The 13062-nt window shown below is 45.3% G+C and overlaps 2 protein-coding genes across 3 annotated transcripts in view; one reads left to right on the top strand and one right to left on the bottom strand.

Annotated features, from left to right (window-relative positions):
* The window catches only part of LOC102969307 (ER degradation-enhancing alpha-mannosidase-like protein 2), a 127675-nt gene that overhangs the window by 92525 nt on the left and 22088 nt on the right, over positions 1 to 13062 (bottom strand). The window lies entirely within an intron of this gene.
* Positions 1435 to 13062, top strand: part of MMP24 (matrix metallopeptidase 24) — a 33002-nt gene continuing 21374 nt past the window's right edge. The window contains exons 1-3 of one of the 2 annotated variants that reach the window (XM_007073616.2): positions 1435 to 2423; positions 7902 to 8050; positions 12064 to 12180. In XM_007073616.2, coding sequence (XP_007073678.2) covers positions 2397 to 2423; positions 7902 to 8050; positions 12064 to 12180 — 293 coding nt within the window. In that variant the 5' untranslated portion in view covers positions 1435 to 2396. Of the gene's footprint in view, positions 2424 to 2796; positions 2837 to 7901; positions 8051 to 12063; positions 12181 to 13062 lie in introns of those variants that run through there. The other variant, XM_042980535.1, reaches the window with a different exon arrangement.

The raw sequence follows: 13062 nt of genomic DNA, 5'->3' as shown, positions 1-13062 counted from the left end.
CATTTCCAGAGAAGGATCGGAACACACTGGAACACAGAGTGCTAGGTGGGGAAAGGTAAAAGAGGTTGCAGAGGTAGTCAGGGGCCAAGTCATGAAAGCTCTTTGTTTTTTAAAACTGCTTTACTGAGGTATAATCGACACCCCAAAGCCGTACGTATTTAATATACGCAGCTTATGAGCTTGGAGATAAATACATACCTGTGAAACCATCACCACAACCTATGCCATAAACAAACCCATCCCCTCCAGAGATTTCCTCCTGCCCTCATTATTTATGATTATTATTTTGTGCTAAGAACACTTAAGATCTGCCCTCTTAGCAAATGTTTAAAGTATACAGTACAGTATTGTTAACTATAGGCACTATGCTGTACAGATCTCTAGGATTTATTAATCTTGCGTCTCTGAAACTTTGTCCCCTTTGACAAAGATCTCTGGTTTCCCTGCCCTTGAAAGCTCTTGATGGAAAGTCCTTGAAGCCTTGCGGGGAATGGCACTTTCCATGCCCTCTTCCTGGAACTCCCTCACCTCCTTCAGGTCTCCCGCTCAAATGTCACTTCTACAGGGCCACCTTCCCTTCATCCTTTATAAAACAGTTGTCCCATCCCTCTTAGCTCCTCCACCTGCTTTATTTTTCATAGCACTATTGCCAGATGGTTCTTCCACTAGACTGTAACTAGAAAGGAACAAGAGTGTTTTTGTTTGCTGTCACATCCCAGAGCCTAGTACACAGTGCCTGGTACATAGTAAAATAGGTCCTCAAATACTGAGTGAATGAATGAATGAATGAATGAACGAATGAACAAACAAACAGAAATACTTCTGATGTTTAGGAAGTAGAACCAGTAGTTCTTTGGTAGAAGATGGACGTGGGCTGTGAAGGAGAGGGTGGAGTCATGGGTCATATGAGGCTTCTGTTGGATAACTGGGTACACGGTGGTGTACCCCACGGCATAGGGGTCACGGCAGAAGGGTATGGAGTTCACTACGATTTGAGATAGGGCATCACTTTTTAGGAGTGTGGTGTAGGCCATCCTGGGAGGAGAAAGAAATGCCTCTCTGGTTGTCTGACAATACGGAATGCTCGGTTTCAAACATATCTGCGTCTGAATCCTGCCACTTATTAGCTCTGTGATTCTGAACGATTACTTAACTTCTCTGAACCTGTTTCCTCCTCTGCAAATTGGAGGTAGGGGTGGGGAGAGGGGGGCTTCCTCTCTCATGGGGTCACTGCATTCTAGAATGCCTAGCGCAATGCCAGGTACATAGTTGGTGTTCTTATAACAGCATTACTGTTGTTGCTATAATCAGAACATCTCTGTTTAAAAGTTCTTTCCTATAATGAGTCAAGTTCTACATCCTATAATCTCCTGTGCTGGTCTTAGTTTTGCCCTCTGTGTTAGCCAGAATAATTCTCTTTCCATAGCTGTTGGCTTTAGGAAGACTGGCATGTCCCCTGCAGCTCCCCATTCTCCAACCTAAATATCCTCATCTTCCCAAACAGGACATGGTTCATATGAGTGCTTCCTTCATTCTCCCAGCCCTCTCCCTTAGTCGTGTTCCTGTTTGTCACTGTCCCTCTGCAAATACAATGTCCAGAACTGGACTTGGACCTTCTGTAAGTGTGGAGGTCATGCCTTGTTCCTGTTACATCATCACCCTAAATTATGACCTCAGCCGCCCAAACTCTTTGATCAGAGTCTTTTATTCTTTCTTCCTCATTCTAGCCCATGCTTCCAAAGCTGACACCTCTTTCCTGGTCCTTCTTTGTGGACTTCCCCTCTGGCCTTTCTCATAATACCTTCTAGCCCACTGCAGTCCTGATCCGACATCTGATTCTAATCATTCTCCCATTCCTTCTCCAGACCTGGAGACTGGTCGGGGTTGGCCTCACACCCGAACAGGTGCGATGCTCCTGAATCCCCCCAGAAGGCCATGCTGCTTAACAGATCCATCTCTCTCTCCTCCCCCACTGCTATCTGTTTTCCAAGAGTGAACAGCAGCACTGCCAGCTGATCTGCTGCTTGCTGCCTCCAATGCCTCTTCTAATGTCACCACCGCCTCTGCTGTCTGCCGCTCTCTTCCCTCTTCGGGCCACATTTTTTCTCCTTGTTATTTTCTGCTCTCTCCTTTGCCTGCCACTACTGAATATCTCAACTTTGGCTTCTCAGGAACCCAAATCCCGCCTTCTGGCCAGCAAACCAATCACACGTATTGTCTGCCATCTCTACATCTTTGGTTCAGCCCAGCTATTTTGGTCCCTGCTCGCACTCTGAGATTTTTCTCACTTTCCTCTGGGTTTACACCTCTTTCAGCACTTAAAGGGTGATAGACATCTTAGAGTTGGTTAACTGAGCTATAAAGGTCAGACTTCTGACACAGCTGGTGATTAGCTAATGGTTCTAGGTGTCAAAAGATGGAAGGTAGGTCATTGTATTTAAAACAGAATGGGGCTTTTTTCCTTTTGTGGATTTTATCTTTCTTTTTTTTCAGATAGGACAATGGAGCCCTATTGCCTCATCAAGCAAAGAAGTCAAACCACAATAGACTGAATTTCAGCAAATGTTTTTCTCAGCCTCTAACAGACACCAAGAATTGTGCTTGGTGTTTTCATGTGTATTACTCATTAAGCCTTCCCAGGATGAAATCCCTTCCTTGGTACCCAGGCAATGCCTCCCGGACCCACTGTTTGTTCGTTTGTTGGTTCATTCATTCATCCAGTGATGATCTGTTGTGCCAGGCACTGTTCTAAGTACTGTAGCAAATACAGGAATAAACATGACAGTCTCTGCTCCTCAGGAACTCAGTCTAGTGGGGAAAACATATCAACCAACAGGTAGGGTGCACTGTGGTAGCTGCATTTAGAGTGGCAGAGAAGTGAAACAGTGCAGGAGTAAGGATGGTGCCCACTAGTTCTGCAAAGAGCTAAGGAAGGTTTACCAATGGAAGTAACATTTCAGCTAGACTTTGAAGGATGGGTTTGCTAACGTGCATAAAGAGAATGGGTTTTGTAGGCAGCAGGAACAGCTTGCGAGTATGCAAGGGCAGGGAATGTTTTGGAACTGGTATGACTGGAGTATAGAAGACTTGCATCAACATCAGGGGCTTCTGCCCAGAGAAGCCAGAGGACTTCCTGGGTCACAGAGCAAGTGAGTTCATTGCAAAGACTGGGTTCAGTGGCAGAAGTTCGAATTGTCTGGTCCCTGGCCTCTTAGCCTCTCTCCCATGTACATGCAGGTCCAGTCTCAATGCTCTGTTCCCTGGCTTAGAGCTGTCAATGACCAGCCCCTCCCTCTCCCATTTCCCTTCTTAGTGGTCTGCCCCTGAGCTCTGAGGATTGTTCCCAGTGAACCTGGGAGGGAAGCAGAACTTAGAGAAGGCTGATCCATTCTAGTGTTTGGTCCCGACCCGGACATTTGCCTGGGACCAGAGTCCTTAGATCCCATCTCCTGATGCTGCAGAGCTAAACTCTGTGACCTTCATAGCGCATCCTGTTTGGCTCTGAGCCACTCCTTGCTTGTGTATCCCAGAAAAGGAGCTGGGTAAACCAGGTTGCCCTTTACTGAAGAGAAGCTACTTTCAATTCCCCGAAGTGTTCAAAGGCTTAAGAGTAGGTTTATGCCAAAAGTTTCCTGTTCCTTATCTCTGGCCATAAACAGTAATGAGAGCAGGAGGGGAGAAGATTCTTAATTCCTGTGCTAGTTCAGAGGTGGGTGCTCAAAAAAATCCTCAGTTGGCTGCTTGGTTTCTCAGCAGTATCTGTCCAAAAATTCCCACGCATTTCCCAAATGCCATAATTCATTTTAGTTGGATTTCTAGAGAATAGACTCCACAGATAAGAAGGAATTTGATTTATTTTAGATTTGTACCACACCTCTTTCTGAAAGGGTTTGAGACAGCGTACAGGTTGAAACAAGGTTTTTAAGTAAGACTTTTAAGGACGAAATAAAACTTGTGGTGAAAAAGATTAAGAAAGTAAGTTACTTCCAAGCATAGCCATGTTCCATATTTAAGCCATACTTTTGGTTGAAAGATTCTTTGGGGAAAAGGCCAAGAGGGGAAACCACTGGGTGACGCAGTGTCCACTTTCTGAAACCAGAAAGCATACAGAATCTCCATAGGGAAGGGGCTCCTGGGTGGCTCAGTCGGTTAAGCGTCTGACTTCAGCCTAGGTCATGATCTTGCCATTCCTGAGTTCAAGCCCTGCGTTGGGCTCTGTTTGACAGCTGAGAGCCCGGAGCCTGTTTCAGATTCTGTGTCTCCCTCTCTCTCTGCCCCTCCCCTACTCATACTCTCTCTCTCTCAAAAATAAACATTAAAAAAATTAAAAAAAAAAAAAAAGAATCTCCATAGGGAAAACATTTTCCTAAAGCTAAAGCTTGACAGGAAGAGCTGTGTTTGCGCCTAAGAAAGCCAAGTGAGGGTGAAGAGTACACAGTTCATGTCAGCTGTCAGTCCTCTGCCTGCGGTACTCGCGGTGCTCCCGGTGCTGTGTGAGAGATGGTCATATCCGTAGGCCACCTAACAGCAAGCAGACTGGACCATGACAGACACACTGCCCTCCACAGGACCATCAGGACTGGCTCTCGGCCCAGGGAGAATGTGGGAGGGTGTAGTGACTAGATTTCAAAAGGCAAAGGAGTCAAAGACCAAGTTTTCTACCTCGATTTTACAAAAGATAATAGAGACACCATCCCCAGCAATAGCAAACACCTTTGCATGATTATGTGTCAAGTGTATTTGTTCATTTTACCTTAATAACAATCCTGTGGAGGAGGAATTATTGTTTACATTTTACAAACAAGGAAATTGATGTTCAATTTACCTGTTCGATCTCAGAACTAGGTGCCTCTTTCCCACTATGTGCCCTATTTATTCAACCCAATAATTCATGTCTTTTTAAGTTTATTTATTTTGAGAGAGAGAGAGAGAGAGAGAGAGAGAATCCCAAGCAGGCTCTGTGCAGCCATGGCAGAACCTGACTTGGGGCTCGATCTCAGGAACCAACCACGAGATCATGACCTGAGCCAAGAGAGTTGGATGCTTAGCCCAATAATACTTAATTGGGGTTTCCATAAAGACAGGGAACATAACGTGACATTCTGGCCGGGAGGATGTGGTGCAGGAATGTAATGCTTTGATGACATAATTTAATCTGGGAGTAGAAGCTGAGACCTGGATGATCAATGGGTAACTTAGCTGCCCTGTCATGTCCATTTCTAGATGATTTATTTGAGCTTTTTGGCTGATCCTAGGCCACAGTCAACTCACAAGTGATTCTCTGTAATTTGCCCACTTTATAAACAGATCATTGCATACCGCTTCCCTCCATGTCTCTACTTTCCAGCCCTCTCATCACCACGCTCCCCTCCCCCCAATTCCCGTCATTTGAAACACAAATCAGGATGTGCTGTGCTCCTGACACCTCCTGCCATTGCACATGCTTTATCCCTCAACACTTCTCAGATCCCTCTCCACCCGGAAGCCTTCCCTGAGTTCCCCTCTCTCCCTATCCCCACCCCATGTGGAGAAGGCACCTCCCCTTTGTTCTCCCATAAAGCCCTGTACATACCTGACTTTTAGAGCTACGTTTTCATGGTGGATTTACTTGCTGGTCTGTGAGCAACTAATGCATCTTTATATCCCCAGAGCCTTGCAAGGTGCCTAGGGTGTAGGAAGTGCCCAACAGTGTTTATTGAACAGACATAATGAGCAGCTACTGTGTGTCACACACTTCTGGGCACTGGATATAGAGAGATGGGTAGAACACAGACCCTTCCCTTGAGGCACTCAGAGTCTGGCACGTGAAGTCATGATTAGAGCCCAACATTGTAAGATCTATACTATCTATAATAGGGGACTTAGGGAGCACAAAAGAGGAAGAAAATAGCTTAGTTTGGAGAGTGATGGAAGTCTTCTAGAAGTGGTCACTTATGAGCTGAACCTTAAAACAATGAAAAGATTTTTGCCTGAGGAGTATCCCAGGGACAGGGGAAAAACGCACAAAAGCATAAAAGAGATTCAGTGTTTGGAAAAGTGCAAGAAGTACTGATATCCTTTGCCATAATTTGGAGCAAAAAACATGTTCTAGATTTCAATATGAAAGACATTAAGTTGTCGCGCTGTTGTAGATGTTAAGGCTTTAGTGTTGTGTTTTATTTTTAATCAGTCAAATGCATTTCATCACAAGGCAGTAAAGATGTTAGTCACCTTAGATGAAATAAATAATAACTTATTTATAGTTTCTGGTCTACTTCCTTCCCAAAATGGTTTGCTTTGACTTGTAATAACAGACACATCCACAATAAGACTTGTTCATATAGAAACAAGCAAAAATTACAAAGGGAATAATATCGCTTCCTAAGTTCTTTCTCCTTCATTAAATCACTTGGTGTTCGGGATAATCCTCTGAGGATGGGCCACAGCTTCTATGTGGCCCAGAGACCAGCACGTAGGAGTGTTTCTGTAAATGCTTGTGGGTTCAGTAGACCCATGGAGGTTTTCTTCATTTTCCAATTGATGCCACATATATTTCCTCATGCTCTGGTTTCTTCAGGCTTCCCTCATGCTTGTCAGTGGGAATAATCATCTCTACTTTGCTGTCCTTCAGAGCCATTGTCTGTGTGAGCTTTTTCATCCAAACTACTTTCAGATGCTCTTGCCCTTTGAAAATGTTCCTCCCTTTTTTAAATGACTCCATGCATAAAACTTAGAAAACAGAAATTCTCCCCCATGATACTATAACAGAGGCTATTCGTGGTTAATTATTTTTTTATTAAAAAAATATTTTGACGTCACTTCAGACTTTCAGAAAAGTTTTCAAGAATGGGACAAAGAATTCCTGAACACTCCTCACCTGTATTCCCCAATTCCTAACATTTTACTACATTTGTTTCTTCTCTCTCACCTCTCTTCTCTCCCTCTCCATCTCTCTCTCTTTTCTGAATATGTTTAAGAAAAAGTTGCAGGCATTGTGCACCATTACATAGGCCAAAACACCTCAGTGTATATTTTCTAAAAACAAGAAATTCTTTTACATAACCATACTATTATTTTTTTTTATTTTTATGTGTGCCCTTCTATGCTTTTTTCTATGCATACATTTATGTACTTATATTTATTTTTTTTTTCAACGTTTTTTGTTTTTTTTTTATTTTTTTTTTATTTTTGGGACAGAGAGAGACAGAGCATGAACGGGGGAGGGGCAGAGAGAGAGGGAGACACAGAACCGGAAACAGGCTCCAGGCTCCGAGCCGTCAGCCCAGAGCCTGACGCGGGGCTCGAACTCACGGACCGCGAGATCGTGACCTGGCTGAAGTCGGACGCTTAACCGACTGCGCCACCCAGGCGCCCCTATGTACTTATATTTAAATTAAGTAATGCATTGTTTATATATACTTATAATGGCTTGCTCTTTTGGAGGAGTTAGCAATAGACTGTATATAATCTCATGCCAGTAAATATTCTACAGCATGATTCCTCAGCAGACTCTGACTTTAGACCCGATGGTTTCTGGGTGGCCCATTTTACCAGGTCACTCTGCTTCAGAGAAGGAACCATTCTGGTGTTCTTGCATGTCTAGTCACATATCAGTGGAAGCCACTGTATAAATGAGTAAAGAGGCAGGGTCCTGGAAAGCCTTGAATGCAAATTTGATCTTTATTCTGTAGCCAGTAGAGATCCAATGACAGCTTTATAGCAAGGCAGAAAGCCACCAAGAGCTGGGTTTTCTGGAGATTATTTGCCAGTGTGTGCAGGAAGGAATGAAGGGGGAAGCAATCGGAGCATGAGTCCATAGGTCCCTTCGGTAAAATGATCCCAGTTTCAAGGGCAAATCTCCACCTAGGTGGAACAGAGCCTTCTCCAGCATAATGCATCCTTCTCTTTCATGTGTCTTTCAGAACTGGTTAAAGTCATATGGCTATCTGCTTCCCTATGACTCACGGGCACCCGCGCTGCACTCAGGGAAGGTCTTACAGTCAGCAGTCTCCACTATGCAGCAGTTTTATGGGATCCCAGTCACCGGTGTGTTGGATCAGACAACAATCGAGTAAGATTCGCGAAGGGCATTATGCCTTCGAACTTTCCAGACATACATTTGAGTTCACATTTGTCATGGCCCCACGTATGTACCATGCCCATCCTACCTTCCTATCTTTCACTCCTGCAGGATCATCCTGGGAGGGAATACCCCAAGGTGCCCCTTCCTATGTGAGCTGGGGAGGTACTCTGCCCGAAATTTGCTGTGTGATCTTGAACAAGTGTCTTATCCCTGCTGGACCTCAGTTTCCTTTTGAGCACAATAAGAGGTTTGGTTGGAGATGGTCTTAAACCTCCTCTGACTCTAATAACTTTTGGCTTTATGAATCACCCCTCTCGCATTCCCTGAGATGTACACATCTCACCTGATACAAAGAGCTCTTGAATGATCATGAGCTGGTGGCTCTTGTTCCACTTTTTCCATTTATCAAATATTTGCTAAATGCCTACGTGTGCCAGGCACTGGACAGGATCCTACGATCTCTCCCCTCCAGAGGCTCACCGCATCGTGAAAAGTACAATCATCTAGCTGCACCAGTCTGGAACTCAGCAGGAAACACTTGTTTTCAGGGAGATACTTAGGAAGTAATAACAAAATGAGCCAGACCATGGGGACGGTCACATTTACTCAGGGGGGAGCACGAAGAAGAGGAAGGGATGGGTGCCGAGAATGGAATCCTCAAGATGCAAGCTGAAGAGGAGCGGCCAGAGCAGTGGAGGAAGCCAGGGGCTATGTGTCAGGGCAGAGAAGCGGGGATGGTGAGCGGGCCGGCTGCTGCAGAGTGATCACTTAGGAGATCCAAAAGTGTCAGCCGAATTTAGCAGCCAGGAAGCCCTTGCAGGGTCAGACTGCAAGGGGCGGAAGGGGAGATGATGAGTAGAGATGGCAAGTGTAGGCAAGACTTTCTAGAAGCCTATCAGTGAAGGACAAATAGAAGGTAGCTGGAGGTGGGTGAATTTTTGTTTGTTTGAAGATCAGAGAGAGTTAAGTATCCTCACATTTGTTTAGGAAATAGCCATAAAAGTCATTAAAGCAGCCGAAGGAAAGCCATTGCCCATTGCTACAGTGAGGGCATGGCAGAGAGCCCGGGGGAGCTTCCCAAGGAGGCGGTGAGCGGTGGGGTCCCGAGCAGAGGTGGAAGCAGGGAGCAGGGCCCCATGAGGGGGTGTGGGGAGGTGGTGGGTGGGGAACAGAGAACCCAGCTGATTGTGGATCCAGGATCAATCCTCCCCCCGCCCCCGGAGGGTGAGTCACTCACTCCTTGAGAGATTCATCTCTCTGGGTCCCAGCTTGTTCAGTTACAAAGGGGGGTGTTGGATTACGACTCTCAGATTCTAGATCCCATTATTCTAAGCTGTTAACATTTGGTGAGTCTGGGGTTTTACGATCCTATAATTCTGTAGGAACATTTTCTATTCCTCGGATTCTCTGACTGCAAGATTGTGAACTTCTGAGACAATATGTTTGACCGCTGCTATGGTATCGTGAGGACAGTGGAAGCCTTGGCCCTGTGGCCTCGTGTGGCCTTGTGAGTGAGTTGGTTGAAGACAGCCCGGCCGCCTTTCAAAGTGGAGGTTATTTTGAGGGCTTTGTGCAGGCTTCATGGCAGTGCGTCCTGGGGCAGGAGCACTGATGTCTCTGCTGAGGCACCACCTGGCCTTGGGTTTTACTCTGTTCCAGAAAGCCCCAGGCCTGTTGGACAGGGTTCAGAGAGTGGCAGGTGGACGGAATGATCTGAGGGAGGAGGATGGCATTTCCCACTTGCATTTCTGCCCCCACTTTTTTGTAGGAAGACGGGGGGAATGCTGTTTGGGAGGCACGAGAAGGGAGAAGGCGATCATGCTTAATCCCAGACTTGAGTGGGGAGGCTGTTTGGGGGTAGAGTTTAGAGACCTTAGCTTCCCTTCCAGCTCTGTGACCTTGGGCAGTCACTGCCTTTCTCTGGGCCTCTTTCCTCCCTGGGGGCCCTTTCAGGTCTAGCTCAGCCTTGCTGTAGCAGAGGTAGCTCCCCATTCTTCCCAAGGACTGTCAGTGAAAGAAAGCGAGATTAGCGTTTTAAAGTACTAATTTTTGAGTGCCTACCTTGGGAAATGTTACACATTGTTCACCACTCATTCATTCCTTCATTCAACATATCCTCTAACCCAAACCTGTGCTAAGCACAGGCTTTTGTTTGTTTGCTTTTGTTTGTTAAATTGCATTCATTACTAGTTCATTTATTCATTCAACTAAGTTCCAGTCCTGCCTCAAAGCTATATTTTGCAAGTTACTTGATTTATCTGTGTCTTTTCCCTCATCTGCAAAATTGAGGATAAATAGTTTCTGGCTACCTCACAGAGTTGTTTCAAGAATCAAAACATTTCTTTAAAAGAACACAGACACTGTAACAATTAGAAATGTTTATACAAATACATGATATTGTTATTATTATGTCTTTTATTATTCATTTCTGAGTACAGGCACTCTAGGCAATATGAAGCATGCAAAGATGAGTAAGACCTGGTTAAGTCCCTCAGGGGGCTTTTAAAAAACATTTGGTTAAAATAGTCTCTATATTGCCAATGACAACTGCTTTCAACAACCGTACATGAGGTAGACTGTTTTCCCCTCCAGCAATTTCAAGCTAGAGTTGGTCATTGGGCCAGCACAGGGAAATAAAATGCAAGGATGACCTGGGCTCCAATCAGCCATGATCTTTTAAAATATCCTACCCTGGCCTTTTTTTTTTTTTTTAAACGATGTCCCAGACTCACTATTCCTGAAATGTAACTTAACCTGACGACAAACAGTTATCAGGATTTACTTAGTTCCAGGCACTGGACTAGCTTCTGGGGACACAATGATGAATATAATAACATTCCAGTCCTCAGAGAATTTGCCATTTATTAAAGGTAATGGACTAATAGATTTAAAATCACAATACAACACACTAAATGCTGCAGAGAATTCTAAGTCTTACAGTCCTACAATCCTACACATTTTGAACATCTATAGCAAAAAGGAATTTGCTGTCTTACAAGCTATGCCATGCTACTTTTGGGTAGTTCTGATTCATTCATTCATTCATTCATTCATTCAACAAATCATTATCAAACATCTTCTGTGTCAGCCACTGTACAGGCAAGGTTCCTATCCTCATGGAACTTAGAATCTGCTAAGAGAGACAAAGACTAAACAAAAAAAGTGAATATATTATATCATTTCAGGCAGTGACTAATGCTATGAAGAAAAATGAAGCAGGATAAGCAGATAGCGGCAGGATGGGAGGAGGAAGCTATTTCAGATAGGGTGGGCAGGGAAGTCCTCTCTAAAGGGGAACGTTTGAGCAGAGACCTTAATGAAAAGCAAATCATGTGAAGAAGAAGAAGAGCATTGCAAAGCAGAGGGAACAAAGGCCCTGAAGTGGGAATAATCTTAGCATGTGCAAGACACAGCAAGAAGGCCATTGTGGCTGGAGCAGAGTCTATGAGGGGGAAGGAGGGTGAAGATGTCGTCTGACGTGTAGACAGGAGCTTGATTGTGTGCGTCCCTGTGGACCAATGTGAGGAGTTTGGATCTTATTCTAGGTGTTTGGGGGAAATCATTGAAGGGTTTTAAACCAGGGAGTGATGTGATCTAATTCCATTTACAGAGTATTTCCACATATACCCCCTCCTTTGAGGCTTTCTATAACCTAAGAACAGTGAGAGCTGTGATTCTCGTGTGGCAGAGGAGGAAACTGAAGTTCACAATGATCGTTTGCTTGGGCTCCTACAATTAGTGGTGGAGCTAGAACCATCAAGCCTGTGTCTCTGACTCCCAGGCTCTAATTCAGTCCTGTGTCAGCATAATCAATTGTAAATGAATGAATGAAGTAATCAGTCTATTGTGTTCCTGTGGGGGAACCCCTCAGAGCCAGGGCCCCAGAGTCTAGCATCAGGATGCACACTGCTATTTAGACTGCAATGCCTTCCTAGAGTGTCCAGTGACCACAACACGTGTGTGTGTGTGTGTGTGTGTGTGTGTGTCCTCTCTCTGCCCAGGTGGATGAAGAAACCCCGCTGTGGTGTCCCTGATCACCCCCACTTAAGCCGTAGGCGGAGGAACAAGCGCTATGCCCTGACTGGACAGAAGTGGAGACAAAAACACATCACCTACAGGTGCTTTGACTACCTCTCCTCTTCCGTGGCTTTGGCTCCACCCACACTCAGTTTTGTCCTGGCCTGAATTTCAGAGGCTCACGCTGTAGGTGGGTCTGTGATCGGGGTGAGAGCCAAGTATGCGGGCATCAGGACCAGGTGCTGAAAGCCTATCACTTTGTCCCCCTTGTGGCTTCCAGAGGATGCCGTATCTCAAACTTCAGGTTTATTTGGTCCTTTGGGGGCTCATTAGCTGTGTCCTGTTTAGAGTCCTACAGCTTTGAGAAAGTGGGATAGGGATTGTTCAGCAACTCTCAGCTGTGATAAAGAGCCATGGCTGAACTCACTCTCCCTATCACTGCTTGCCAAACCCCACTTCCTTTTATCTGGATCCCTTCTCCACTTAGCCTGACAGACTTCACCCAAACTTCCCAGCAGAGCTCCAGTTGTTAGCAGACTCACTCCTGAAGTGTCTGGGGAAACCAAGGGCTGAAGAGGATCAGCCTCCAAGTCAGACCGGTGACCAAGGACAGGGATGGCGGAGCCCATCACAGCAGACTCAGACAGCAGAATTCAGAGTAGGGCTGCAGGAAAGGCCAGGCATAGGGCAGGCTCAGCTGGGCTCTGGCTGGCACCTCTCAAGGCTCTGATTCCATCTCAGTGGATGCCTTGGGTTCAGGGGTAGGATCTAAGACAGAGATCCTGAAAGCTGAAGAATGAAGGGCTCTCCTGCTGATGAGCTATAGAAACCAGAACAGGCTTTTTCTAGAATTCTGACAAAAGAAGGAAACCCAAGAAGAATCTGGGTTAGAAACTGGATAGATCTTAAGGTCTCCTGAAGTGGTAAAATGAATCAAGAGAAAGAACTGGCTTCTAACCTTAACTTCTATTACTCAACCTCTC

This window comes from Panthera tigris, chromosome A3 (genome assembly GCF_018350195.1).
Source record: "Panthera tigris isolate Pti1 chromosome A3, P.tigris_Pti1_mat1.1, whole genome shotgun sequence".
NCBI lineage: Eukaryota > Metazoa > Chordata > Mammalia > Carnivora > Felidae > Panthera > Panthera tigris.
This window is presented reverse-complemented; position numbering and strand designations above follow the sequence as displayed.